At 42.6% G+C, this 26,402-nt stretch overlaps 1 protein-coding gene across 1 annotated transcript in view; it reads left to right on the top strand.

Moving 5' to 3' along the window:
• LOC145406019 (uncharacterized) overlaps window positions 1–26,402 on the top strand; it is a 77,429-nt gene that overhangs the window by 24,233 nt on the left and 26,794 nt on the right. The window contains exons 4-9 of the mRNA XM_080277206.1: window positions 57–168; window positions 5,493–5,685; window positions 6,972–7,148; window positions 15,180–15,346; window positions 16,973–17,095; window positions 22,063–22,134. Of these exons, the coding sequence (XP_080133332.1) occupies window positions 57–168; window positions 5,493–5,685; window positions 6,972–7,148; window positions 15,180–15,346; window positions 16,973–17,095; window positions 22,063–22,134 (844 nt within the window). The remainder of the gene's footprint in view (window positions 1–56; window positions 169–5,492; window positions 5,686–6,971; window positions 7,149–15,179; window positions 15,347–16,972; window positions 17,096–22,062; window positions 22,135–26,402) is intronic.

Here is a 26,402-nt window from a genome sequence, read left to right on the forward strand (position 1 = left end):
AAACCATCTCAGGGTACTCCTAACATGGTATATATACTCTTTTTCTGTTTCTTCAGCTACAGCAAGTTAATGAATGTTCACCACAAGATCCACAGTGACGAACGTCCATCCCTGTGCGACACCTGTGGGAAGCGTTTCAAGACACCAAAACAACTGCGCAACCACAAGGTGAGTGCTGACAATCAGGGGCCAAGAGAGGAGGGTGTTGATGGTACTAAAACACCAGGGCCTGGGCCCATAGGAGTCCCTGGAAGAGTAGAGAGTAGTGAATGTATTTTTCGGTAGTACATAACCCAAGTCTAAAACAGAGATCCCTTGGTTATAACGGTTTTCATTATTACTGCTAGATGAAAATCTGCATTCCTGCTGTTTTCATGCATTTCTCGGCTAAAAAAAATTATCTCATGCATGAGCTGGTATCTGCTGAAAATGGTGGTGCAGAATCTATGGTTTCTGATGGCCCTGAGAGATTCAAAAATAGGCCCTACTCAAGATGTTAATCTGAGGTGGTGGAGACCACTAACTCTCAACTCCTTACCTCAAGTCCATTTCAGGTCTCTGTCTGGTATATTTCTTCCTTATTGTGCCCATTTCATCATTTTCTGTTAACCATGCCTGTGTATATTTCTGATACCATAACAGTATTCATCCATCTATCCATCCATCATCCAATCCTACGTTGCCCCATGAGGAGCGTAGAAGCCCGGGGCTAGGCAGTTGGTCCTGACATTTAAGATGAGAGTGATTTAAGATGAGAGTGTATTTATGTATGTATATAGTGGACCTAAATTGTCATAAAGAGGAAAATATAGGTTTACCAGTTCTTATTTCAATTGAACCCCTGTTCTGTTACTCTTGCCACACCACACACTGCTTTAGCGTTCCTAACTAAGCAGTCCCTATATGCATTCCACAGGCTGTCCAGATCCATTTCATTCCACTTCACTGATTCCACCTCCTCCCCTACTTTGGTCCTGTATTCCTCTGCCATTTCTTTGATCCTCAGCTGCTTGACTATCAGTCTTTCTCTCTGATTGCTTTTGTCTCTCCTGGTCCACCTCACTCCTCTGGTGATCTAGGAGGAAAATAAATGCAAACTACTCTGAAAATAGGAAGTTATTCTGGAAAGAGGTGCGGAAATGTAGAAGTGACAGTGGAAAGAAATATGAGAGTGTGAAGGATGTAAGTGATAGATTATTAACCCATGGGGATGAAGTAAGGACCAGATGGAAAGAATATTTTGAAAGCCTGATGAATGGGAATAGAGAGAGCAGAGCAGCTTTAAACATGATTTTTGGGGGTGCACAGAGAAGGACTGCAGTGCCAGGAAATAAGACAGTCACACAGGTGAAGAACCTCATGAAGCGGCTGAAAAATGGGAAAGCAGCTGGGGTTGATGAGGGATATGCAGAGATGATTAATTATAGTGGTGAGAGTGGAATGAAGTACTTCTTGGACATATGTAAGAAGACATGGATAAGTGAAACTTTGTCAACAGAGTGAAAAAAGGCTGTGGTTGTACCCCTGTACAAAAATAAAGGTGAGCGAAGTGAGTGCAAGAATTATTGTGGCATAAGTTTATTGAGTGTTGTGGGGAAGGTACTGTGTATGGAAGACTTATTATAGGGAAAGTGAGAGAGATAGAAGTCCTAGTGAGTGATGAATAGGGTGGCTCTAGAAGTGGCAGAGGATGTGTGGATCAAGTATTTGCAGTGAGACAGATAGTGGAGAAAGCTTGTAAGAAGGACTACAAGGTGTTTATGGCATTTATGGATCTGGAAAAAGTGTATGACAAAGTAAACAGAGAAGGATTGTGGAAGGTTTTGCACTTGTACAGTGTAGATGGTAAGCTGTTAGGTGCAATCAAGAGTTTTTATGATGGTAGTGAGGCATGTGTAAGGGTAAATGGGCATCTAAGTGAGTGGTTCACAATCAGTGTGGGCATGCACCAAGGTTGTGTGATGTCTCCAAGGTTGTTCAGTGTATATATATATATGGATGGGGTGATGAGAGAAGTAAAGGCACGAGTAATGGAGAAAGGGATGGCGTTGGTAATGAATGGTGATGGATGGAGTATCTCAGGTTTGTTGTATGCTGATGATGCAGTACTACTTGCAAATACCGGACAAGAGCTCAGTAGGTTAGTGCAGAGTTTTGCTGATGTCTGTGAGCATCGTGCCTTGAGAGTAAATGTAGAATAAAGTGATGGTAATCGAGAGAGAAGGTGACACCCAGTGTGATGTTACAGTGAATGGAGAGAGACTGAAATTGGTGAGAGAGTTCAAATACCTGAGTACAGTGATAGAAGAAAGGAAAATGTGCAAAAGAAGTGGAAAGTAGAGTGACACAGGGAAGGAAGGTAGCTGGTGCTATGAAGGCCTTGATAAGAAACAGGCTGGTTTTGCAGCTGCACAGTGCTTATATGAAGGAGTGTTAGTGCCGACTTTAACATATGGATGTGAGGCTGTGGTGTGGCATGAAAATGAAAAGTCAAGAATGAGAGCAGTGGAGATAGGATTGCTGAGGAATGTATGTGAAGTACAGAGAGTGGATAGGATACAAAATAATGTGATTCGTGAAAGATACGGAGTGAGGAAGTCTGTGTACACCAGAATCAAAGAGAGTATACTGAGATGGTATGGTCATGTTGAGAGAATGGATAACAATTGAGTGGTGAAAAATGTATATCTGAGCGAATTTGGAGGAGGGGGAGGGAGGCAAGCTAGGCCAAGGAGAAGGTGGAGGGATATGGTGGATGAGTGTGTGAGGAAGAGAGGTATGGAAGTCGGTGAGGCTAGGGGACCGACAAGAGATCAAGCTGGCTGGATGAATGTTGTGAGAAGTGCATGATCAGGGATTTGGCATCCCTTTTTAACGTGACAGCGTCCGGATTGACTCTCGTGGATATGCGTATGTGAAGCTACAGAATGTGGTGAAAGTTACTGGCATATCAGTTAGAGCCAGGATTCTGGGGGCATGAATAAGTGAAGCGTGGCCCATTGGATCGGGCCAATTTGGGCTGTCTGGACATTGCTTTTCCTCACCTCACCCTAGGGTGGGAAAGGAGGTCCGGATGATGATAATGATGATGATGTGCTTTCATTATTGCGCAGTTTCATTATTAAGCACCAGGCGTGGTGCCAGGTATGCACAAAAACCAAAGGATTACTGTATAGTTGATCATCCTTTCACGCTTAGGGAGCAGAATACACCAAGGTAGGATTAGCAACAGGTGAATGTTTTTTTTTTTTGGGGGGGGGGGAGGGGGAGTACTGTGTAAGGGTAAGGAACTCATATTACTTAGCATGGAGACCCAACATGTCTCTCACTGAGTGTGGGAACAGCTGCGATGTTTTTTGCTTGATGGAGACATGAAAGGGATTTTCTCAAAATATCTTAGTTTTGTTCATATTATTACGACTGTAAATTCAAGGAAATTGCCATACAGTGCTTCTGTAGCTTCATAGATAGCAGTAGAACTTTAGAAGCAAATTTGTCTTCAATTTACTGATGGCAGTAGCAGAAAAGTATGTGAAGAAAGGGGACTTACAACAGTGACTTACATTCCCTAGAGGAAACACCAACTGAACTACTGCTGCTGTGTTGCATCCACCACTCGCCTGATAACTGCAGACTCGTAACTCCATCACTTCTGTCCCATGACATATTTTGTTTTATTTTTGTTGTTTCCAGATCATTTTATTCAATGTTACATAAATTTTTTTGAATTGGTGGTGTTAGATATGGTATTTATTAATTTCTCTCTTATTGAGCTCTTCTAAGTTCAGTAAAATTTCATCCAGTGGTAGTAAGAAAAAAAAAAAAAAAAAAAGAGACTGAAAGATTCATTTTGTGTGATTTGTATTTTTGTTTTGAAATGCAGTTCATGGAGGATCTGTTAAAGGTTGGCATCACGTATGCTCTTTTCACTTTAAAAAGTTTGCCTAAATTTGCCGTCTCTTCAGTGCTGATGTGTAACAGTAGACTGACACCAGAATATGATGCTAGCCACCAGTAGCTACTGTAAAAATGATGTAGTGCCATAGTACAGGTATTGTCTTTTACTGTCATTCATATACATGAAATAAGCTGCAAATGGATGAAAACCTGGACCACATTAAGGTGAAAAGAGCAAAGGAAGAGTTTACAGTGCTTGGAGTGGATCTGCCTATGACAGAAGCACCATAGTGGTGTAAGGTATCTCATCTTTGTGTACTGCTGTATAGGGTAGACATGCAGCGATTACTATGTCCTGTCAGAAAAATTTTCGTTACAGCAACTTGGAAATGTAGCTGTTGCAATGGGCACATTCACAAACTCAGTAGTTGCCAATAATTGCTGGGTAATTTAATTAGAAACTCAGTCAACTACTCCCAGCTCACACTGTCATATATCTTCTAACATCCGTTCCTTAATATTTAGTGATGAGTATGTAAATTCTTCAATACTGTAATCATTGGTTATTATATAAGTTTTCTGTATATGATTTACTAAAATAAAATACTGCAGGACAGTCACTAGAATGCTTAAAATGACAAATGTCTGTTAGCATTCATCACATATTATTAGAAGTCTCACTGCATGTTTAATTTGAAATACTGTACTTATCATCTAGTTATCAAAGAGATTAATGTTTCATCTGACAAATGCTGAAGAGAAAATACCAACTAAACATTATAAAAAAGGCACACTTTATGTAGCCGAAATCATGCGAAGACGAAGCGGCTGACCGATTTCCCAAGTACTGTACCAATGTTTCCAGGAAGACAACAAAAAAATTTGGCGTGGGCGTGTGCATACAATCTTCATCTGATTCCTCTAAATATTTTGCAGCCAGACAACTTCATGTTAGTATTATATACAGACATGAATGTCTGAAAGTGTTACTTGATTAACACTATATTGAAAGACATGACTGGGCATATAAGTAATCAGTTTTAAGCCACAAAATATATTTGGCTGGAGGCTTAGATGGTGAATTTAATTAGTTTAGTGACTCCCTTCAGCTGTATCATACTGAAGCTTCTCTTCTTCATTTTACTGAGTAAATATGTTCATAAAATTATACTTACGAACAAAGTGATGAAGGAAACACAAAACTAATTTAGTTGACCACATTTTTATTTTTCAAATTAAGACATCAGGTGAAGATTGGCAACTTTAAGGAGAGTGTGAAAGCTCCTGTTGGTTTCAGAAGCTATGCTGTGGAAGATACTGCAGGCACTAGAAATCTTTAAAATGTTTGTGTTCACTGGTACCAGCTGGATTTATTTTGATTTGTTCATGATTTTCATCCATCCATCCATCCATCATCCAATCCTACATTGCCCCATGAGGAGCGTAGGAGCCCGGGGCTAAGCAGTTGGTCCCGACATTTAAGACTATATACTCTTTAGTTGTGTTGGTTTTGTAATCTCTAAGTACAATATAGGTATGTTTAGTCTATTTAAGTGTGTTTGTAACATGGCTCTAGTTTTGTTCTCATTGAACAGGCTTTACACATGAAAAAAAATGATGCCCCCCAGCACCAGTGTGAGATCTGTCAGCGACCATTCTCAGACAAGCGTATGTTACGGAACCACCAAGAGTCAGTTCACAAGAAGGTGAAGCCTTTCCTGTGTAATTACTGTGGCTACTCCACTGCCTCACGCTCAACACTCAAGATGCATATGAGGCAGCACACAGGTACGATATACAGTATACATATCCTGTCATTACTGTCATCTGTATTGATTAATTGTTTTCATATATTCTTGTGGATAAGGGTGCCCATCATCTACTCACTCAGTGTAAGGCTACTCCAGGGTGACTCTACATTGAGTAACAAGCCAAATGATTTTCCAGGAAATCATTTAATAAACTGAGGCATTAATGAACAGTACAGAGCTCTTAAGAACAATCTCTTGAGAGTTACTGATGCAGTATGTGGTTGAACAAGAGGCCCACCAAGACATAAAATAACCTGGTGGTGGAATGAGGGTGCAGAAGCTGCAGTTAAGGAGAAAAGAAGGCGTTTCCAGAAATGGAAGAAGGGTGGTAACAAAGAGGTACCAAATCATATTTTATAATGAGTGAATAGGAGATAAAATACTACCTGCATATTCTTTGTATCATAAACATTGACTTATGAGGCAGGAGGTTGGGACTGGAAAATTCCCTCCGTGTTTTAGTGCAGGAATATAGGAAGTCACACTTCCATTCACTGATGTGACAAGTAGTGTTGTTGTTGCAGCAGCATGGGAAAGGGGAGGATTGTGTCTGAGATTTCATTTTTCCTTTGATTATTGTTATCATGGATATCTAGGTGTCCTGCTACAGATTTTCCCACCCCATCTAAACACAGGAAATTTAGGTAGGATGATAATGACGTTGGTGGTAGGTGGTGGCGACCATCATCCACTCACTTGATGTAGTGCTGCCTACTTCTTCCTTCACCCTTATCACTCTTTTTTTTGTCTGTCCCCTCTCTTCCTATTTCTCACCATCATCCAGTCACTTGTTGTGCTGCTTACTTCTGCCTTCACCATTATCACTCTTTTTTCCGTGTCTGCCCTCTTCTCTTCCTATTTCGCCCATCATTCCTGTCGCATTATATTACTTCTCTTTCCATTTCAGGTGGCTTTACATTGAGTGACAAGCCTAGTGGTTTCCTGTAAGCCAGGAAATCATTTACAACGCTGGGTGGTAACCATATAACCAACCCATACATGTTCCCTACGTGTCAGCAAGTGGGTTGGCGGAGGGTTAGTGCCCCTCCCCGTGAAACAACTAACAAAGACTAACAGCCACCCCTTACGGGATTATGGCATCTGGCAATAGATAGATAGATAGATAATGATGTTTTTGTACCCAAGGTTTGCCTTCATTGTTTTATGAGATTACAGTTATAACATGCAGTGTTTATGTTACCATAGTTATTGAAATTCCTGCTGTGAGTTATACATGCTGACTTTAATTTATTATTGTGTCAGGAGAGAAACCCTTTGCATGTGAGAAGTGCAAGTACCGCACATCAGACCACAACTCATTGCGACGGCACAAAATGCAGCACACGGGGGTGAGGCCATACCGTTGTCCTTACTGTGACTATGCGTCCATTCAGTCCACCACATTTAAGGTTCATCTCAAAGACAAACACCCTGGCCTTGGTGAGTACATATTGTAAGTTCAATTTTTTTCCTTACTATTATTATTATTATTATTTGTATATGACCCAAATGACAATAATAGTAAAACATGGTACAGTATTCTTGTACAGCACAGTACTGTAATTTCATTTTCCATTTAATATATCAGCTACTTCGGTAGAAAAGATACAAAAAAACTTATGTATTGTGGGTGTTGCCAAGCAGAATCATCCATTTTTCACTAGACTACATTTTCTCTTTGGAGTCAAACTGAGACATTTCACCCAGCATACAGCACTACCCAGGTTAAACAAATATTGTGATGCTTGTCTCAGACACTCTATCCAAGTACAGTACGTATTCTGTGGTTTAGGAAGGAGGGAGGTGAGAAGACAGGAAGAAATCAGTAGGATAGAAGTTGTGGAAGCAATGAAGAAAGTCAAATTGGGGAAAGCCCCAGGAATTGATTGAGTGTGTGGTGAAATGCTGAAGCATGGGGGAGAGATAGTAGTAGAATGGATGTGGAAGATGTGCAGATTGGCCTGGGAGGAAGGTAGAGTCCCAGAGGATTGGAAGTCAGGTATAATTATTCCCTTGTACAGTACCCTCGCGTCCAGCACGCGTTTGTCCAACACGATTCGCGTCCAGCACAGAGAGCAAAAAATTAGTACGATTTAATACGATTTAATAACTGTAACTCGGGTGCGTTAGCATAACACGGACGGAGCTCCGAGAAGTGGGCGAAATGCGCAGAGTTCACCTTAAGCACGATCACCCTCGGTCCAACACGGTCATACTGGACGTTCTCGTGACGCTGACAGCCAATCAAAACTTCCGATCAAGTAGCCTCCCCCGCCTGCTATTGTGACGTGATCGTGACGTCGCCCAGTTAAAATCGCTTCTGCTTTCACGTGATGTTTTGTTTAAATTTCTCCCTCCACAGCGCCACTCAGTCACACAATTCGCATTGGACAGTGCTCTTCTCTCCCTGCATTTTCTGCCCATGCCACTGCATTTTACCCTGCTTACAATGCCTAGGAAGCCTTCTTAAAACCCCAAGAAACGGCGGTACCTCCCTCAGGCCACCAAGCTAGAAATCATCGAGAGAAAGAAGTAAGGGGAGAGGAATTTTGAAAAATTTATGAGGGAGGTTGAGGAGGAGCAGCTGCCATTACCTGCTAGTGGCGCCAGCAGCCATCCTCCGGGGACCCAGGAGGACTACCTACAGCCTCGGACACCACCTTCCATTCCCAGCAAGCCCACCAACACTATCCTAAAAGGTTAGTTATCATTCATAGTACAGCACCATTTATTATAATTACAGTAGTATCAATATATGTATAGGTATATGGTAGGTATTTAGGGTGACTTTTCCTAGGGTTGCTAACATAATTCATTTTTCCCCATAAGCTCTGTTGTTTGTCCAACAGGTTTTTGGTCCAACACGGGACCTGTGCATGACAATATTACCATGTTGGATGCGAGGATACTGTACAAAAGAAAAGGGGAAAAAGAAGTGTGTGGTAATCATAGAGGCATTGTCTTCTTAGTGTAATAGGAAAGGTGTATGGTAGGATACTTACTGACAGAGTTAGGGAAATAACAGAGGAATTAGCGGGTGTGCGACAAGGTTGTGTGATGTCCCCATGGTTGTTCAATATATATATATGGATGGGGTGATGAGAGAAGTGAAAACACGAGTAATGGAGAGAGGGATGGCGTTGTTAATGAATGGTGATGGGTGGAATATCTCAAATTTGTTGATTGCTGATGAGGCAGTACTGCTTGCAAGTACCAAACAGGAACTTGGTAGGCTGGTGCAGAGTTTTGCTGATGTCTGTGAGCATCATGCCTTGAGAGTAAATGTAGAGAAGAGTAAAATGATGGTTCTAGAGAGAGAAGGTGAATCCCTGTGTGATGTCACAGTGAATGGAGAGAGACTGGAATTGATGAGAGAGTTCAAATACTTGGGTACAGTGATAGAAAAGAGAGGAAAATGTGCAAAAGAAGTGGAAAGTAGAGTGACGCAAGGAAGAAAAGTAGCTGGTGCAATGAAGGCCTTGATAAGAAACAGAGGCTTGAGTGTTGCAGCTGCATGAGGCTTACATGAGGGAGTGTTAGTGCCAACTCAAACATATGGGTGTGAGACAATGGTATGGCATGCAAATGAAAAGTCAAGAGTAAGAGCAGTGGAGATGAGACTATTAAGGAATGTATGTGGAGTACAGAGGGTGGATAGGATATGAAATAGTATGATTTGTGAAAGGTGTGGAGTGAGGAAGTTGGTGGACACCAGAATCGCAGAGTGTCCTGAGATGGTATGGTCATGTGAAAAGAATGGATAACAATAGAGTGGTGAAAAAGTTTACCTGAGCGAATTTGAAGGAGGGAGGAGGCAAGGTAGGCCAAGGAGAAGGTGGAGAGGCATGGTGGATGAGTGTTTGAGTAAAAGAGGTTTGGAAGTTGGTGAGGCTAGGGAACTGACAAGAGATTGAGCTGGCTGGATGAATGTTGTGAGGAGAAAAGCATGATCAGGGATTTTGGCACCCCTTGTGAGCATGGCAGCATCCGGATTGTCTCAACCGGATACGTTTGTGTGAAGCTGCAGAATGTGGTGAATGTTTTTTGGCGTATCCGGTGGAGCCAGGATTCCAGGGGCTTGAATGATGAGTGAATGGAAGTGTGGCCTATTTGGATTGGGCAAGTTTGTGCTTTCTGGACATAGCTACTCCTCACCCTGCCCTTGGGTAGGAAAGGAGGTCCAGATGATGATGATGAATGATCAGTTGGAGAAGAACAGGGAGGCTTTAGGAAGGGAAGAGGTTGTGTAAATCAGATATTCATTCTTAGATCTTTAGTGCAAAAGTTTCTAGAGAAGGGAAAGAAGTTGTATGCAGCCTTCATGGATTTGGAGAAAGCATATGACAGGGTGGATAGACAAGGATTGTGGAAAGTATTAAGAATATATGGAGTAGATGGAAAGTTGTTGAATGCTGTGAAGAGTATGTATGATGGTGCTAAGGCTGCAGTGCGTGTTGATGGTGAACTGAGTGAATTTTCTTTGAAGGTTGGGTTGAAACAGGGATGTGTCATGTCTCCATGGTTGTTCAATCTGTTTATGGATGGGGTTATAAAAGAGACACAAGGTAGGGCATTGGATGTTGGAGTGGCCCTAGTGAGAGAGGGCGGTGTTTGGAAACTCCCTGTACTGTTGTTTGCAGATGATACTGTGTTGTTAAGTGAAGACGAAAGGGAGCTGCAAGGCTTGGTGGATGAGTTTGTGAGAGTGTGTAAGAAACAGAATCTAAAGGTGAATGTAGGGAAGAGTAAAGTGATGGTCTTTGAGAGAGATGAAGTCAGTGAATGTATAGTGAGGTTGGATGGTGAGGAAATGGAAAATGTGAGTACGTTTAAGTACTTGGGGAGTGTGATGAGTAAGGCTGGAAGTTTGGAGGGTGAAGTACTTGAAAGGGTACAACAAGGAAGAAAGGTTGCTGGTTCCTTGAAAGCAATGATAAGAAACAGGGAAGTGAGCACGGAAGTGAAAAAGTTACTACATGACAGTATTGTGATACCAACTCTAATGTATGGAAGTGAAGCTTGGATGTTGTTGGAAGGACTCAAGTCAAGAGTGAGAGCAGTGGAAATGAGTTATTTAAGAGGAGTCTGTAGAGTCACATGGAGAGACAGGCTGACAAATGAGGATATAAAGGAGTGTTGTGGTGTGGATGTGGATGTGATAGGAAGCATTAGGAGGAACACACTGAGGTGGTTTGGCCATGTGGAGAGGATGGAGGGTGAGAGACTGATGAGGAGAGTGCATGTGAGTGAGGTGGAGGGGGGGGAGAGGGAGGGGGAGGCCGAGGATGAGATGGAGGGATGGAGTGGAGAGGTATATGAGAGAAGGGGGTGTGAGTTGGGAGCAGGGCAGTGAAATGGCGGGGGACAGGGCGACGTGGAGGCGATTTGTTTGTGGCCACCCCGTACGGGATTAAGGCATCTGGCAATAGATAGATAGGAATTATCTGTACCATCAAACTACAGACATTCTAGCACTGGCAGTGAAGAAACACCTACTTCCTGTTCATGCACAGGGCTATACAATATGTCAATAAGAATACAGTACAGTCCTCCCTCTGTATTTGTGGGGGTTAGGGGATGCAGACCCCCATGAATGGAAAATTTCCATGAATGTTTGGTGCCTCCCCCCCCCCCAGTGAAAAGCCCCTAGACCCGCAAAAAAACACTCGAGAGCAAGTCTACACATAAACTTACCTAATAAAGCATTTCTGGAACCTGAAAGCACCTTAAAATGTCATAAATAGTAACTACCCAAGCATCGGTCATCAGCTATACCGTAAACTGTTCTGTAATTTACGTACACATCTTACAATTAGCCATTAAAATCTTAGTTTACTGTTGGGTACTTACCACTGTCCCTTAGAGCCATTAAAATCTTAGTTTACTGTTGGGTACTTACCACTGTCCCTTAGGCCATGGCAGACAATCCCTGATGACTTGTGATGATGATGATGATGAACATGACAATGATGACTTGAAGATGATTAGCCATGCAGTTACCGATGACAAATGACTGGATGAGATGATGCAGAGACTGTCACTGCATGGCATGATGGGTCTACTTGTGCTTAGACCCACCCTCGTCACCACTTCTAACGTCACCGCCAAGTGGTGGTGGGTCATCAGTGTCGTCAGGGTCAACCTTGAGTTCAGGTTCAGGCACAGGAAGGGCTGGAGGACTGATTGTGGGGGAAGATGAGGAGGATGACTCTGGGGTGGCAGTGGCAGCAGCAGGTTGCTGGAAGAAAATGGTGATAGGCAACTGTGACCGCTTGTGCTTTATATCGTCAAGCAGGGTCTTGTAGGGGGTCATCACCTCGTCAATGTTGTCCATCACTTTTAGTGCACTCACCATCAATGGTCTGTGTCATAGACGAATTGCTTAAGGTGATTAGCAATCCTCATTATTTCAGCCAGGTTCTCTAAGGCTAGGGCTTGCGGCGGCTGTGCATCGTCACCTTGCTCTTCTTCTTCCTCCTCCTTTTCACCCACCGACCGCACGATCTCCACCAACTCCTCGTTGGTGAGAGGCACGGCATGTGCCTTGACCAGCTCCCTCACCTCCCCCTCCTCCGTATCCTTGAACCTTTCACCACCAACATTCATTGCCAGCTCCACCATCTTTTTTATGGCCAGGTTCACCTGCTCCTCAGGTGAAAATCCAGCAAAATCCCAGCCACACTCCGGCCACAGAGCTTACCAACAAGCATTGACTGTCTCAGGGCGCTTGCCCTTAAGGCAGTCCTGCACCACCGTGAGACAGTCAGCGATGGTGAACCCCTTCCAGTACTCCATAATGGTAAGGTTGGGGTTGGCGTCTAATGCAGAATGGAGCCTCTGCATACTCCTCCGGGTATACTTGTCCATGAAGGCGGCAGTTACACCCTGGTTGAGGGGCAGTATGAGGGAGGTTGTGTTCGGCGGCAAAAACACAACCTCCATATCATCAAACATTGCCTTGATGGACTGAAGGTGGCCTGGTGTGTTGTCCAGGATCAGCAGGAATTTACAAGGTAGCCCCTTCTCCTGAAGGTCCACACCTCCATCAGGAGACACTGGTGGACCCGTTCCATAAAGATGCTGCTGGTGGCCCAGGCTTTCTTATTATGCATCCAGAACACTGGCAGTAGGTTCTTGTTCCACCATTTCAGTGCCCTGGGGTTGGTGGCGTTATAAATAAACCCTGGTTTTATCATGTAGCCGGCAGCATTTGCACAAAGAAGTAAGGTGCATCAGTCATTTGAATCCTGGTGCCCTCCTCTCCTCCTTTGCAACAAAGGTCCTATCCGTCATCTTTTTTCAATAAAGTCCTGTTTCGTCCGTGTTCCAAACCTGCCCAGGAAGGTAACCCTGCTCCTCGATGATTTTCTTCAGTGTGGTGGGAAATGGTGCTGCTGACACGTGGTCAGCCAACCTACTGTCCTCCGTTATTTTCAGGTTGTGTAGGGAGAAACAGTGCTTAAATTTGTCAAACCAACCTTCACTGGTATCAAATTCTGGATGGGCAGCAGGTCTAGGGTCAGCTCTGGAGCTTGGGGTGATGGGGTCGGGTATGGTCATCCTTTCATACAAAGACTTTGCCTTTTTACTTATGGCATTGCTATCTATGGGATGCCCTTTTTTAGTTTGATCTTGAATCCCTAGATACAATGCCATTTCCATCTTAGACATGGCAGTGTCTCTCACCACCAACACTTGCTTGGCTGAGGGTGGGGCAGTGGATGCTAGTGCCTGCCGGATTTTGTCTTCACTTTTCACTATGTAACACACCGTGCTCTTGTTCACATTAAACAGTTTTTCTACAGCGGCATAGCTCATACCCTCCTTGCACTTATCGAGTTATTTCACCTTCTGCTCAAGGCTCATTATCTTTGAGCGCGTAGTGGTGTGCTCAGTACCAGGCGATGCACCACACTTAGGCCCCATGCTTGCTTGGTATTCAAACAAAGACACAACAGGGAAAATTGCTTTCACTGTTTTCCTCGTTAAATACCGCGTATCACAAAGTTGGGCGATATTTCACTCAACAGATAGCACAGCACTGCACATATATCATTTAGAAAATGTGAGAGTGCAATTACCTAACGTTTAGGGCACAAAATTCACTCGTGGAAAGTTTTGCATAGGCAGGCAAACGACTGAGACAGAGTTGGGATGCAGGCTGAGGGGCACGCAGGATGGGCAACATGGAGCATGGGTGACGCCGTAGTGTGGTGGTGGTGGCAGGAACAACAGGCTGAAACGGAGTATGAATATGTAGAGTGATGCCATGAAACTTCTTTTGCGGCCGCCTTTGCACCATAAGGAAAAAAATCAGTGAATGTGTGAATCCGCGAATAGCGAACCCACGAACATGGAGGGAGCACTGTACTTTCTTTGGACTGCACTTCTTTGCTTTTGCTTGCTCAAATATATATATATATATATATATATATATATATATATATATGTGTGTGTCTGTGTGTGTGTGTGTGTTCTTACCTAATTGTTCTTACCTAATCGTATCTTTACAGGAGTGAGTCAGGCTCATACTGTCCCCTGTCTTAAACCATTTTTATTGTACATATCCTTAAATTTATGAATTGCTTTGGCACACATTATTTCATTCAGTAGTGCATTCCACTGATCAGTTGCCCTATTTGGGAAACTAAATTTCCTTATGTGTGTGTGTGCTCATACAGGCATATGATATGTGTGCATGTTGTATGTGTGCACATTTGTGTGTGCACACACAGGCATGTGATGAATGTGCATGCTCATACATGTGTGTGTGTGTGTGTGTGTGTGTGTGTGTGTGTGTGTGTGTGTGTGTGTGTATGTATGTGTGCGTGCACTTACCTAATTGTATCTTTACAGGAATGAGTCAAGCTCGTACTGTCCTGTGTCTTAAACCATATTTATCGTACATATCCTTAAATTTGTGAATTGTTTTGGCACACACTATTTCATTCGGTAGTGCATTCCACTGATCAATTGCTCTATTTGGGAAACTAAATTTCCTTACCTCTTTATCACCTCTATTTTTATGCAGTTTTTTGCAGTGTCCTCTTGCAGATGCTTCCCCATACGTTAAGTAATCATTTATGTCTATTTTCTCCTTCCCTGATGTGCATTTATATAGCATAATCATGTCACCTCTTTTCCTTCTCTCCTCTAGTGTTGGTAGTTTCAGTTTATTTAGTCTTTCTTCATAGCTTAGATCCCTTAAGCTTGGTATCCATCTTGTAGCGGCCCTTTGAACTTTTTCAATCTTGTCTATGTTTTTTGAGATGAGAACTCCAGACTACTGATGCATACTCCAGGGTTGGTCTGATGAATGATGTTATTATCTTTCTTAACATGTCTTCATTTATGTATGTAAACGTGTGTGTGTGTGTGTGTGTGTGTGTGTGTGTGTGTGTGTGTGTGCGTGCGCAGGTATGTGCGCGCGTTGTTTGTTCACTAACTAGTTCCATGTTTTTTACTCATCAGCTCAACTCGATGGGATCATGTTCACATGTGGGGTGTGCTCCTTCAAGACGGTGAAGCGAGACAATTACCTGGCTCATGTGGCAGAACACAGCCGAGCGGATGCCAAGCGCATGAGACAGGCAGCATACTCCGTCATACCTATTAGGAAACCACAACATAAGCCTGATGTGAGCAGTCATTACTCTAAGCTTATTTTGTAGCAAAAAATGGTGAACATAAATATGAGGAAACCACACCAAAAGCCCAGCTGGGGTACTGTAATTTTTTCCACTGCCCTAACTCAGCAGTGCTCTAAAAATGTGATGTCTATAAATACTGGGAAACACATCTTGAGCTTGCTTTGAGTAGTCATTATCTTGACCTTATTTTTCTATAAAAAAAGAAAGTGATGTGGGTAAAATCTTTGGAAAATTGTTTTTTTGTGTTGTCCTCATTCAAAGTGAGGGGAAGGAATGAGAAGGTATAACTTCGAGCTGGGTACATTTTTCCTGTACAGTAGTTGTTGCTAATTGTGAAAATATTTTTGCAGTGTGGTGATATATTTTTAAATTCTATTTTTGAGACCTCCTGATGCTTTTATTTGAGCCATTTAGGGATTAATGATGGCTGTATCAAACCTCTTCAGCTTGAAAATTTTCCCCAAACATGAACAAAATTGTGTGATGGTGACCTGATAAATGAAAAATGTATCCTTCTATTACTAGAGTGAAGGGCTCAGTGTTGCTTTATGTAAAGTAGCATTTGGTCTGCACTCATCCAAGTGAGGGCAGACTGTTATAATGTGAAGTGTGTTGGTGGCAATGCAGGGAATATATGTAATACAGTAATTACACAGGTGCATGTAGCACAGAGGGTTATGCAAATTGTATGGTTTGTCTTTCTGCCTATTTGTCTCCTAGCAAGATTATGGAAAACTATTTGATGAAATGGTACCCAGGTTAGAATGATGGCTGGGGAAAAGCAGAGAAACTAGTGACTGAATTTTGACTAAAAAATAGTCAGTACCATAGGAAAGGTCAGCTGCAACAGTTTTGATCTGATTAAGATCTAACTTGGGAGTAGGGATGAGGCTCAGAGAAAGATGAAGTGATTCAGTTTTGAGAGCAATTGGTCAAGGGTAAAATTCGTAGGACAGGTTCTCGAATTTGGCCCTTTAACCCAAATAATTGAATTGAATTAGGACCAGACTTGGTGGAAGGGTTCAAGTTCAGTCAGAGATTAAGTAATTCATTTTATTTTCAAAATAATAGGTCATAGTTCTGGGTCGCAGTGCAGGGTCAGCTAACATTTTTGATCCAATTTAGATCAAACTTGTTGGAAGGATCAAAGCAAGATTGAAGTAATTTTCAAGTTTGAGAACAGCTGGTTGAAAGTGAAAGCCACAGGGCAGAGTGAGGTTGGCCTTAGAATGTGTTCAAGATGTAGGTGATGCATTTTCTGATTTCTCCTTGCTTGTTTGAATTGTGTTGATGCTATTTTCTGTTGCCTTTAACTTGGCCTAAAATTGCCTTGTCTTCATCTTGAATGCCGAGCTGTAAGGAGATTTACAGTGACATACAGGGCTGTTCTTAAAAAGTGCTATGGAAAGGATGTACAGATGCAGTAGTGTCTTATTCAGCCATAGACCTGCAATAAATGAGCTGCAAAAAGACAAATATTCCACCAGGTTAAGGTGAACGAACCATAGTGCTTTGACCATGTCAAGTAATGTGAAATATGTTGATACTAGTAGTGTGAATATCTTTAATAATTTAAAGTTTGATGATGCTAACAGTTGTGACTCCCCTGTGCAGGCCATACTTAGTGATCTGACACCCCCTGCAGCACCACATGTGGTAAACATTGATGTAAACAGTGGCACCTTCACGGTTGAGAGTCCAAACCACTCAGACTTCCTCAATGCTGTTGCAGTTCAGGTCAGTCCACACTGGTAACAGTAACAGCAGCCCTTTCATACCCCCTACATTGGTAACAGTAACAGCTAACCCTGTATTAACCCAACATTGGTATTAGTAATAGCCAACTGTAACAGCAGGAGCCAGTCCTTTGTTGCCTTTAAGTAAGTCCTCCTAAATTGCATAATCATTGTCAGATCTGTTTACTGTAATGTCCCTTCAACATACAGTGAAGTAAGAGATACAGTGGAGGAAGAGATGAAATATTTGTGATACAGTGCCTAAAAAAAGTGTCCCGACTCTTATATTTTCAGTGAGTACTGTTGCTGTTTGCATTTTTTAAATTTCTTTCTTGTAGGACACTTACTTCTGAATGTAAAGTGTGTTTTACATGTTAAGTAAAGTTCCATTGTGCAGTACTAATAGAAATAACAGACATATGCATATGAAGCTAATTCAAAATATTTTCATAATCTCACCTGTTGTTTCAAATTGTAAAGACAGAAAAAGTAAGGGTACTTTTTTATAGACATTGTGCTTGACCTTGTAAGTGGACTGGCCATTCTCCAGTTTGCATTAACCACTACTAAGTTAGAAAGAAAATAGTATAGAGAACAGCTGCTCCTACACGGGAGATGGCTTTCTGCTAGGTTAGATCAGGGTCTTCCTCACAAAATGCAGGGTAGGATGAAGAAGTTTGGTTTCCAGACAGGAATTGTATTTTTCTCTCATCCCAAGATAACATCACCTTGTGAAGGATCCTTTAGACTAACATATGGAGAGTAGATGCAAGTAAAGCCTCAGCTGCCATCCTTGCTGCAAACTAACCACCAAAATCTACAACACAAACTTGGAGAACATCATATATTGGCATGTCAGCTGCTTATCTGGCAGACAAGCACATGTTACACTTACAGGCAAGTCATCACGGACACAAAACTTCCCTAATGGAGTTCCACAGGAGTCCATTCCTTCACCCACACTTTTCGGCCAGTACATGCATGACACTCCAGTCCAACTACCCACAAACATTGCCTCACATACAGATGGCATTACCTTAACGTCCACACACCACATCACTTATACAGCCTACACACTGGAGCAAGACTACCATAACACTTGAGGCATGGGTCAAGGACAACAGGCTGGCATTGCCCCAGCCAAATTTACCACTACACTCATTACCAGCACCAATCATGAGAGCATAGGTACACCTTTAACATCACACTTAACCCTTAGGTTCGGGACATTTTTTGCACTGCTTCCTCGCAGCTTTCAGACAGTTTTCACATAATGACTCTGTTACACACACTCCTGGCTTAGCAACCATAACTACCACATTGGAAATTCAAGTAATGCTTCTTTTGCTCATTAAGTCTTTCACTTTCTAGTGCAGGTATCCCCAGGTTGCTAGGTGATGGTGTTTTGGAGTGAGGACAAGTTGATTGGAGGCAATTTTTGGCTTTTGGCAGGCCTGCATTCAGATAGGTGTGCCCGGCTACGGCCTCTGTGTGTGTGTGTGTGTGTGTGTGTGTGTGTGTGTGTGTGTGTAAGAGAGAGAGAGAGAGAGAGAGAGAGAGCCAAGCCAGCCCATGCTTCACATCCTTGTCCACCATGTGCAAAGCCCTAGTCATTCTCAGGACTCCCTACCTACTTCTGCTGATGTCTTGAGTCATGTCTCAACACCTTGGTGCCTTAGCTCATGGTTACACCCCCCCCCCCACCCGTTGTGCCATGCTGCCATGAGAGTAGGGTAGCTTAGTAATAGAGTGTCAGACTCAGGACCAGGGGGTCATGAGTTCAAGCCATGCCCGGTAGCTGCCATGCCAGGAGGAGTAGTGCCCTCTTGTTACCTAGCAGGGCTATTATGATCTAATAAGGTCTAGCTTGGGGGAACATTTCCCTTTTTCTATGCTGCCATGCTGTCCCTGTGCACTGAGATGTGTGCTGCTGTAAACAAACAACATGAATGATCATGTGTATTACTAGGGAAAATATTCCCTGACCAGTTTTTCTGTAGAAGTATCCCGTTCTCTTCCTTATTGCACAGAGGCATACGAAACTACTGTAAATTCATACTTTCTAATCACTGATTTTTACTTCCTTTCACTTATGACTAATTCACTTATTTTCTGTGTGTAGTTATTATATACAGTTACTTATACATGGTATTTACAATTTCATGCACGTGTCACTGTCGTAAGATTTCCGAAGGCCTCACTTCCGCACAATTTTTGCTGTCATAAGCTTCATTTTTACTGAGATGACACTGACTGAAATAATGACCAGCTGACTGTTTTCCAAGCCATCACTGTTGGGATAAATATTGCACAAATCACTTTGTCTTTCATGAAAACACATCACTTGTCACTGGCATAAATGCTTCAGAGACCGCAACATTGTAAATGATTCAGAAACTTCTACATCGTAAATGTAACACAGAGGTCACTATCATAAGTGTTTCACCAATCCTTTCCCTTTCGTGAAAACACATCACTTGTCACCACCATAATTATTTCATAAACATCACTCGTAAATACTAGACAAACGTAACAGTTATAAATATTTTAGAAACATCACTGTTGTAAATATAATGCAAACATCACTCTTGTAAAAACAACACAAATGTCATTCATATATTTCACAAACATTACTATCATTATCATTTCACCAGTGACACTGTTGTTACTGTTTCACGAGCATCATTATCGTTTTTACTAACGCATCACGTACTAGAGTTTGTCCAGTGTATGATAAAGTAGCACTTTGTGCAGTGTTTTGCAGGCTTAGACATTGCATGGCCTGGCCAAGCGGACAAGGGTTCGGACAATGTGCCAAATTGCTCCAAAACAACAATCACTTGTGGTGATGGGAAAGTAACTAATAGAGTCAAGTGATGCACTGTGCTGTGTTATCTGATTGTAGGAGAGGGAAAGGGTGGGGGAAAATCCTGGACAAGCATTTAAACAATGGCACAAGAGTAGTTGCATTGAGTGATGGGATCCAGAGCTGCCTGGGCGGCGCCACCCCGTTGCTTGGGAGGACCCAGTGTGTAAGAGTTAACAATGTACAGCAAAAGTCTTGTAATCCGAATGGCAGAGGACTGAGGGTCTTTTGGACTACTGGTTTTTGTGGACTATTGAGAGGGACTTCTGAAAACATTAGAAATATGTACATGATCATTAAACAAACACTTCAAATGATATGGGTTATTGTTTTACTCACTGGAAATCCATAGAATTGTAAATGAAAATGAATAGTTGCAGGCAGGCACATCAAACGCTAAGAGCAAGTCCAAGCCAGATAAATCCTTAGATAAAACTCAGAAAATTTTGAAAGAAGGCCAGAAAAATTCAAAAATTTTCACCTTGAAAAATTCGGAGTATTGGGACATTTGAATTATTGGTGGTCAGACTGGAGGACTTTTACTGTACCTGTGCCACACATGCACCCTTCACTAAGATCCTTGAAGTGACATGGCTGGATTCACCTTCAAGGACCACATCCAAGACATTAAGCGGCAGTGCACCATCAGACTCACCACACCCAGGGAGATTATAGATACAGACATGGGGTAACAAAAAGAAACACTCCCTATAAACTATATATTAGGTCAGTGATGCCCTTTGCAGGCCCCCATCCTATCAAACACCTACTATAACACCTAGCACACCATACAGAACAATGCCTTATGCATCCTTAGTGGCTGTTCCAGCACATCTCACAAAGCTTATAGTACACTTAGAAACCAAAATCTTCCATGTTAGGAAATATCTGTGCTAACATACAACACTGCTATGTCACACAACACAACAAGACACAAAAAAGTCAGCACACAAACATTATCAGACCCTCTTCAACAACATCCTTCCAACATCCTTCCACCAAACACTTCAACACTAGCAACACCTATGTACTCATTTCACATGCAGGGCAGTACAGAACCTTGATTAGAATAGACCAGAGAAGACCTGGAACAAGGTTGTGGGGTGTGGCCTCAGAGCGGGAGGTGAATGGGGGTGCTGTCAGAGATCAAGCAGCATGGAGAGCTTCCTTTGGGTGGCAAGGCCTATGCATACAAGCATGTTGGAGTCTTTCTAAACGATATGGTGCAAAATGAAACTTTACCACAAGCCCCTTTCCTGAAATCCACCCATCAAAGGTATCCATAGATAGAGCTGATTCAGCTCACCTAGCTGGGCTTAGATCAGGACATCATTCAACCCTTCTCAATAACCAGCTTAGATTTGGGTTGAGTGCAGTATACAACACATGCCACATGCACATCAACAGTTAGGAAATGTAAAAGACAACCTCATAAAGGCAGCTATTTACCTGCAGTCAATGGGTCTGTTGGGACAGGCATGGCTGGGGTTGAGCAATAACAATATCAACCACAACTATTGAATTTAAGGGATAGGATGGGGGGGTTATGAGGGATTTCTGTTGTGGGAGGAGGGGTCATTACCGTGTAAGAACACAAATGCGGAGCAGTCCTTTTTGTCAAGAATTCTCTTCACAGAATGCAGTATCAGGCAGTAGGCAGACCTTAAAGTGCTCTGAGACTAAAGTTAGGAGTACCAACAGAATCTGGTGCCCAACCATGAATCCCTTAGTTCATGTAGGATGACCTCAAAAAGTGCCTCCTTACCATCACACATCAATACTCTCCAACTCACAGATTTCTCACGAGATACTATATCATTGTGCAAAGCAATGGCTGGGGATTGGTCACTTCTTTGGTGACAAATTGTTGTCTCTTGGCTTCATGGATGATTTGTCTTTCAGGACCCATAAAATATGACTTAAATTTAAAACTAGTGTCTGTGTATGTCATGCATATGTGAGCCAAGCCAACTAGTGCAATGCAGAAATATTCCATGGATCACCACTCACCACCCTTCACTACTTACCAGTATTCCAAGCCACTCTTTTACCACCCTACTCCATCATTGGGCTTCATGTAACTTTACGATCCTTTATTGCAGACGCCAGTGCCAGGCCAAATCATAATGGCAGACCAGTATATCTACGCAGTTGATTCTTCTGTTCTGTCTCAGGTGGGACACCAAGATTCACATTCTTGTATATCATCTTATCAAAACAGTTTTATTCACTTTGACAACATTTGTGTTTTTTTATTTGCACTGTAAATTTTAACTAACTCAGACTAATACATGATAACATACCCTGATGTTAGCCACATTTTAATGTGAGAAGGGTACTGTAGGAAAGAAAAATTACAGTTATGTTGGGAGGTGAGCATGAAAACAAAGAAGTAATTGCATGGCAATAGTAATATCTCCATACGAATGTATGGAATTGAAGCTTGAACTTTGTACGAAGACACAAGGCATGAGAAGAGTGGAAATAAGTTACCTGAAAGGAACATGTGGCATTATGTGGATAGACAGACAAAGTGAGAGCTGTGGTGTTAATGTGGATGTGCTGGAGTGTGCTGACTACATTGAGGCAGTTTGGCCATGTGGGGTGACTGGAGAATGAGAGATTGACTAGAAGAGTATGTGAGTGAGGTGGAGGGAAAATAGAGGAGATGGAGACCAAGGATGAAATGGAGAGGTATATGACTGAGAGTAGTGTGAGTTGCAGGGATGGCAACCTGCTAGGAGAGGACAGAGCAACATTTAGACAATTTGTTCATGTCCAGCCCCTCCAAGATTAAGGCATCTGGCTGTAGATGAGATAGAATTTTAGAAGTGATCACTCATGTTATCAAAGTTTTTTGTGATATATTGTAGCACAGCTCATTATATGGGGAAAATGCCAAGTGCAACTATGTGAGAAAATGATTTTAAAGTGTAGTGTGCATGCACCAGCAATGCTGAACATATACGGTACTTTAACAACATTAACCAAAATAATGGAGAAAAAGGTATAGTATGCATAACATCATCATCATCATTTTGGGTTTTGCATGTGTTTTCCTTGTAGTGTAGGTCAAATGGGCTCATCTGATAGCACTCAGCCTCACTGTGTTCTGCATCAGGTCACTAGTTAAAGCTCAGAAACTGAGATCAGTACACACCACCCTGTCCCATGTCTTCCTTGGTCTGCCCCTCTGTCAATGGCGTAGTTCTTCTAAACAGTAAAACCTTGATTTAATATAGCTTGATAGACCAGATATCAGATTTAATGGACACTGTGAAGTCACTGGACCTCTGTCGTCCACAATGAATAACGTGTGTTAAATTGGGCACAATGTGTCACAGTGCATGTGTTTCATTAAGAAGTGCAATGACAGGAATGTGAAATAAACTGCAAAAGGGTGAAATTAAGGGTGAACTTAGTGTAAAATGGGCATAGTTTTCATATTTAGTTCAAGAATATGCTGTTGTACGCATTTATTTTCAAACATGTGCTTGAAATCCTACCTCAGGGGACTGTTGGATATACAGTCAGACCCCTACTTAGGAAGGATCAACTTACAATAAAACCTTAGATACAAAAATAATTGTGTGTGTGTTTGTGTGTTCTTTGAAAGCAGTGATAAGAAACAGGGAAGTGAGCATGGAAGTGAAAAAGTTACTACATGACAGTATTGTGATACCAACTCTAACGTATGGACGTGAAGCTTGGACGTTGTTGGAAGGACACAAGTCAAGAGTGAGAGCAGTGGAAGTGAGTTATTTAAGAGGAGCCTGTGGAGTCACATGGAGAGACAGGCTGATGAATGAGGATATAAAGGAGCATTGTGGTGTGGATGTGGATGTGATAGGAAACGTTATGAGGAACACACTGGGGTGGTTTGGCCATGTGGAGAGGATGGAGGGTGAAAGACTGACGAAGAGAGTGTATGTGAGTGAGGTGGAGGGGGGAAGAGAGAGAGGGAGGCCAAGGATGAGATGGAGGGATGGGTTGGAGAGGTATATGAGAGAGGGAGGTGTGAGTTGGGAGCAGGGCAGTGAAATGGCGGGGGATAGGGCGACGTGGAGGCGATTTGTTTGTGGCCACCCCAAACGGGATTAAGGCATCTGGCAATAGATAGATAGATAGTGTGTGTGTGTTTGTGCATATTTTTGTTTGTGTTGTGTGTGGCAGGTCAGTCATAGCAAGGAAGGATGGGGTCAGGTGAAGACACTGACAAGGAGGTGAGGTGATAAATACAGTTCAGGGAAGGGTAGGGGATAAGTGGAGGAGTGGAGACAATAATGAGCTTTAACCTCTAAAGTACTAATAGGATTGATCAGTCCTTTTCCAGAATTTCGCTTGATGCCTAATAGGACCAATAGAGGAGCCTTTATAAAAAACTGCAGACACTAGGCTTTGGCCCGATTGTGACGTATATCGATGTAAACCAATTAGAACTAAATCCTGAGAAGGGAGGGGGGAGGATCCAAGGGGGGGGGGTGATTCCCCCACCGCCCTCTCGCTACCTACCTCTACCCCAAACCTTTTGTTCCCTCTTCCCCTCCCTCGCTTGTGACTGGACTCACAGCTCCTCCTGCCAACTCTATAAAGTTGATTTTTCCATGCCACACTCCCCTCACCGTCCTTCCTCCACCTTCCTCCCTCATTCTCCCCCCTCCACCCCTTTGTACTCCCTCCACCTCCAGCTACTTGCTTGCTGTGGTTACGTGGTAATCATTTGACATATGAGAATGATATATACATTTTCTGGTGTGTAAAATCAAGATCTTTCATTCTGTAATACCAAAATTAATGTCAGTGCAATTTTTTTTCTCTCTGCCTGTATGCAAGGGTTGCCAGTGTCAGTTTTTGACAATCTTTGACAGGCTATGGCTCAGTAACCAGTTGGTCTAGAATGCTTTGGTTTGCGGCATAAGGTGTGTAAATTCAAGCTCTAAACCTTGGGCATAAAGCTTTTTACTTCTGTAAGAGTAAAAAAATCGGCTCCATGTACAGGTTTTAAGGGAAGTTCGGTCGATCAAATTGCCTATCCTAGGGGTTAATCTGGGTGCTGAGGGAGAGAGAGAGAGAGAGAGAGAGAGATGGGGGGGGAGATAGCACAGAAGTTGGTATGGAGTATAAAGGAGATGGAGTAGAGGGAAAGAACTTTGTGTCCTTTGTAATTGCGGGATTAGGGATGGGATGGAGAGAGAGAGAGAGAGAGAGAGAGAGAGAGAGAGTATAAGAATGAGAGATGGACCTATGATAAAAATGATGTACAAAAGACCTTTAAGAACCAATTATTTTCATAAGTTGGGGACTGCCTGTATATACAGTAATCCCTCCAATATCCGATGTAATAGAGCCATAGGCAGGTCCGGATAGTGGTCCTGTCCGGATAGTGGGCCCCAGCTTATGGACTTGTACTTATGGACCCTAACTCAGAAAAACACCTATACAACTCCCTCTGGACATGCATAGCACCTATTTAAGACCCAAATCACACCAATAAGGGACATAAAAGACTGAAATAAATGCAAAAGAAGCATAAAATGAGGTTTTTGAGGTAGGTTCATACAATATTCAACTTTCTGGGTACTTACAAGTCCCTGGCTCCTGGACTAGTAGTTATGGACCCTAACCTAGCCTAACTCAGAAAAACACCTCCCTACTGCACATGCATAGCACCTAAGACACAGCATATTCATACCAATAAGGGACATAAAAGAGTGAAATGAGGTGTTTGAGGTAAGTATAGTATGGAAAATACAGTAGAGTACAGTATGAAACATTCTGCCTACTTACAGCAAGTCCATGGCCATCTCGATGAAAAACCACCTCCTCTCAGACTCTGACAGTAAGAAGGATTTCCTGAAGCACTTGCAGTACACAGTTCATGAAGTCTTGCACTGAACTTAGCCATTTGCACTCAGAAGTCCATTCTCTTCACAGTGCGCACTCTTGTCTAACTTATGCTCCATTGTAACTTAATAAGTGTTGCACCCTGCACTTTAAGTCTTTTCACTCTTAAAACCATTTTCTAAACCAAAAACACACAAGTCTATTTATGTTAAATTTAGTCCAAAAATTGTTTGTCTTTTCATTCACAACTGTAAATCCTTAACACAATGCACTGTTTTTTTTCACTGCACAACACTGTAAATTCCCATGTGGTCTAGTGGAGAAGTTCTTGGCGTCTATTCACTGTCAGAGTCTGAGAGTATCGCTGGCAGGTGACCTAGGGGTGTGTCGCTGGGTCGTGGTGATGGACTACCCACTGCAGACGACTCTGAAGACAGACGCAAACTCACGTTGAGCGGTGACTACACTGTGGCTGATATGCTGGGCTGTGGCTCGGAGCATGAGGGCCTGTCTTGGGGAGGCAACGGAGTGGAGCCAGGGCTGGGCACAGCGGGGGTCATGGGCCTGAAAAAACTGTCAATCATTGATTGACGCAAGG

The sequence above is a fragment of the Coenobita brevimanus genome, chromosome 69 (genome assembly GCF_032717465.1).
Source record: "Coenobita brevimanus isolate Jiangsu-jjx chromosome 69, ASM3271746v2, whole genome shotgun sequence".
Taxonomy (NCBI): domain Eukaryota; kingdom Metazoa; phylum Arthropoda; class Malacostraca; order Decapoda; family Coenobitidae; genus Coenobita; species Coenobita brevimanus.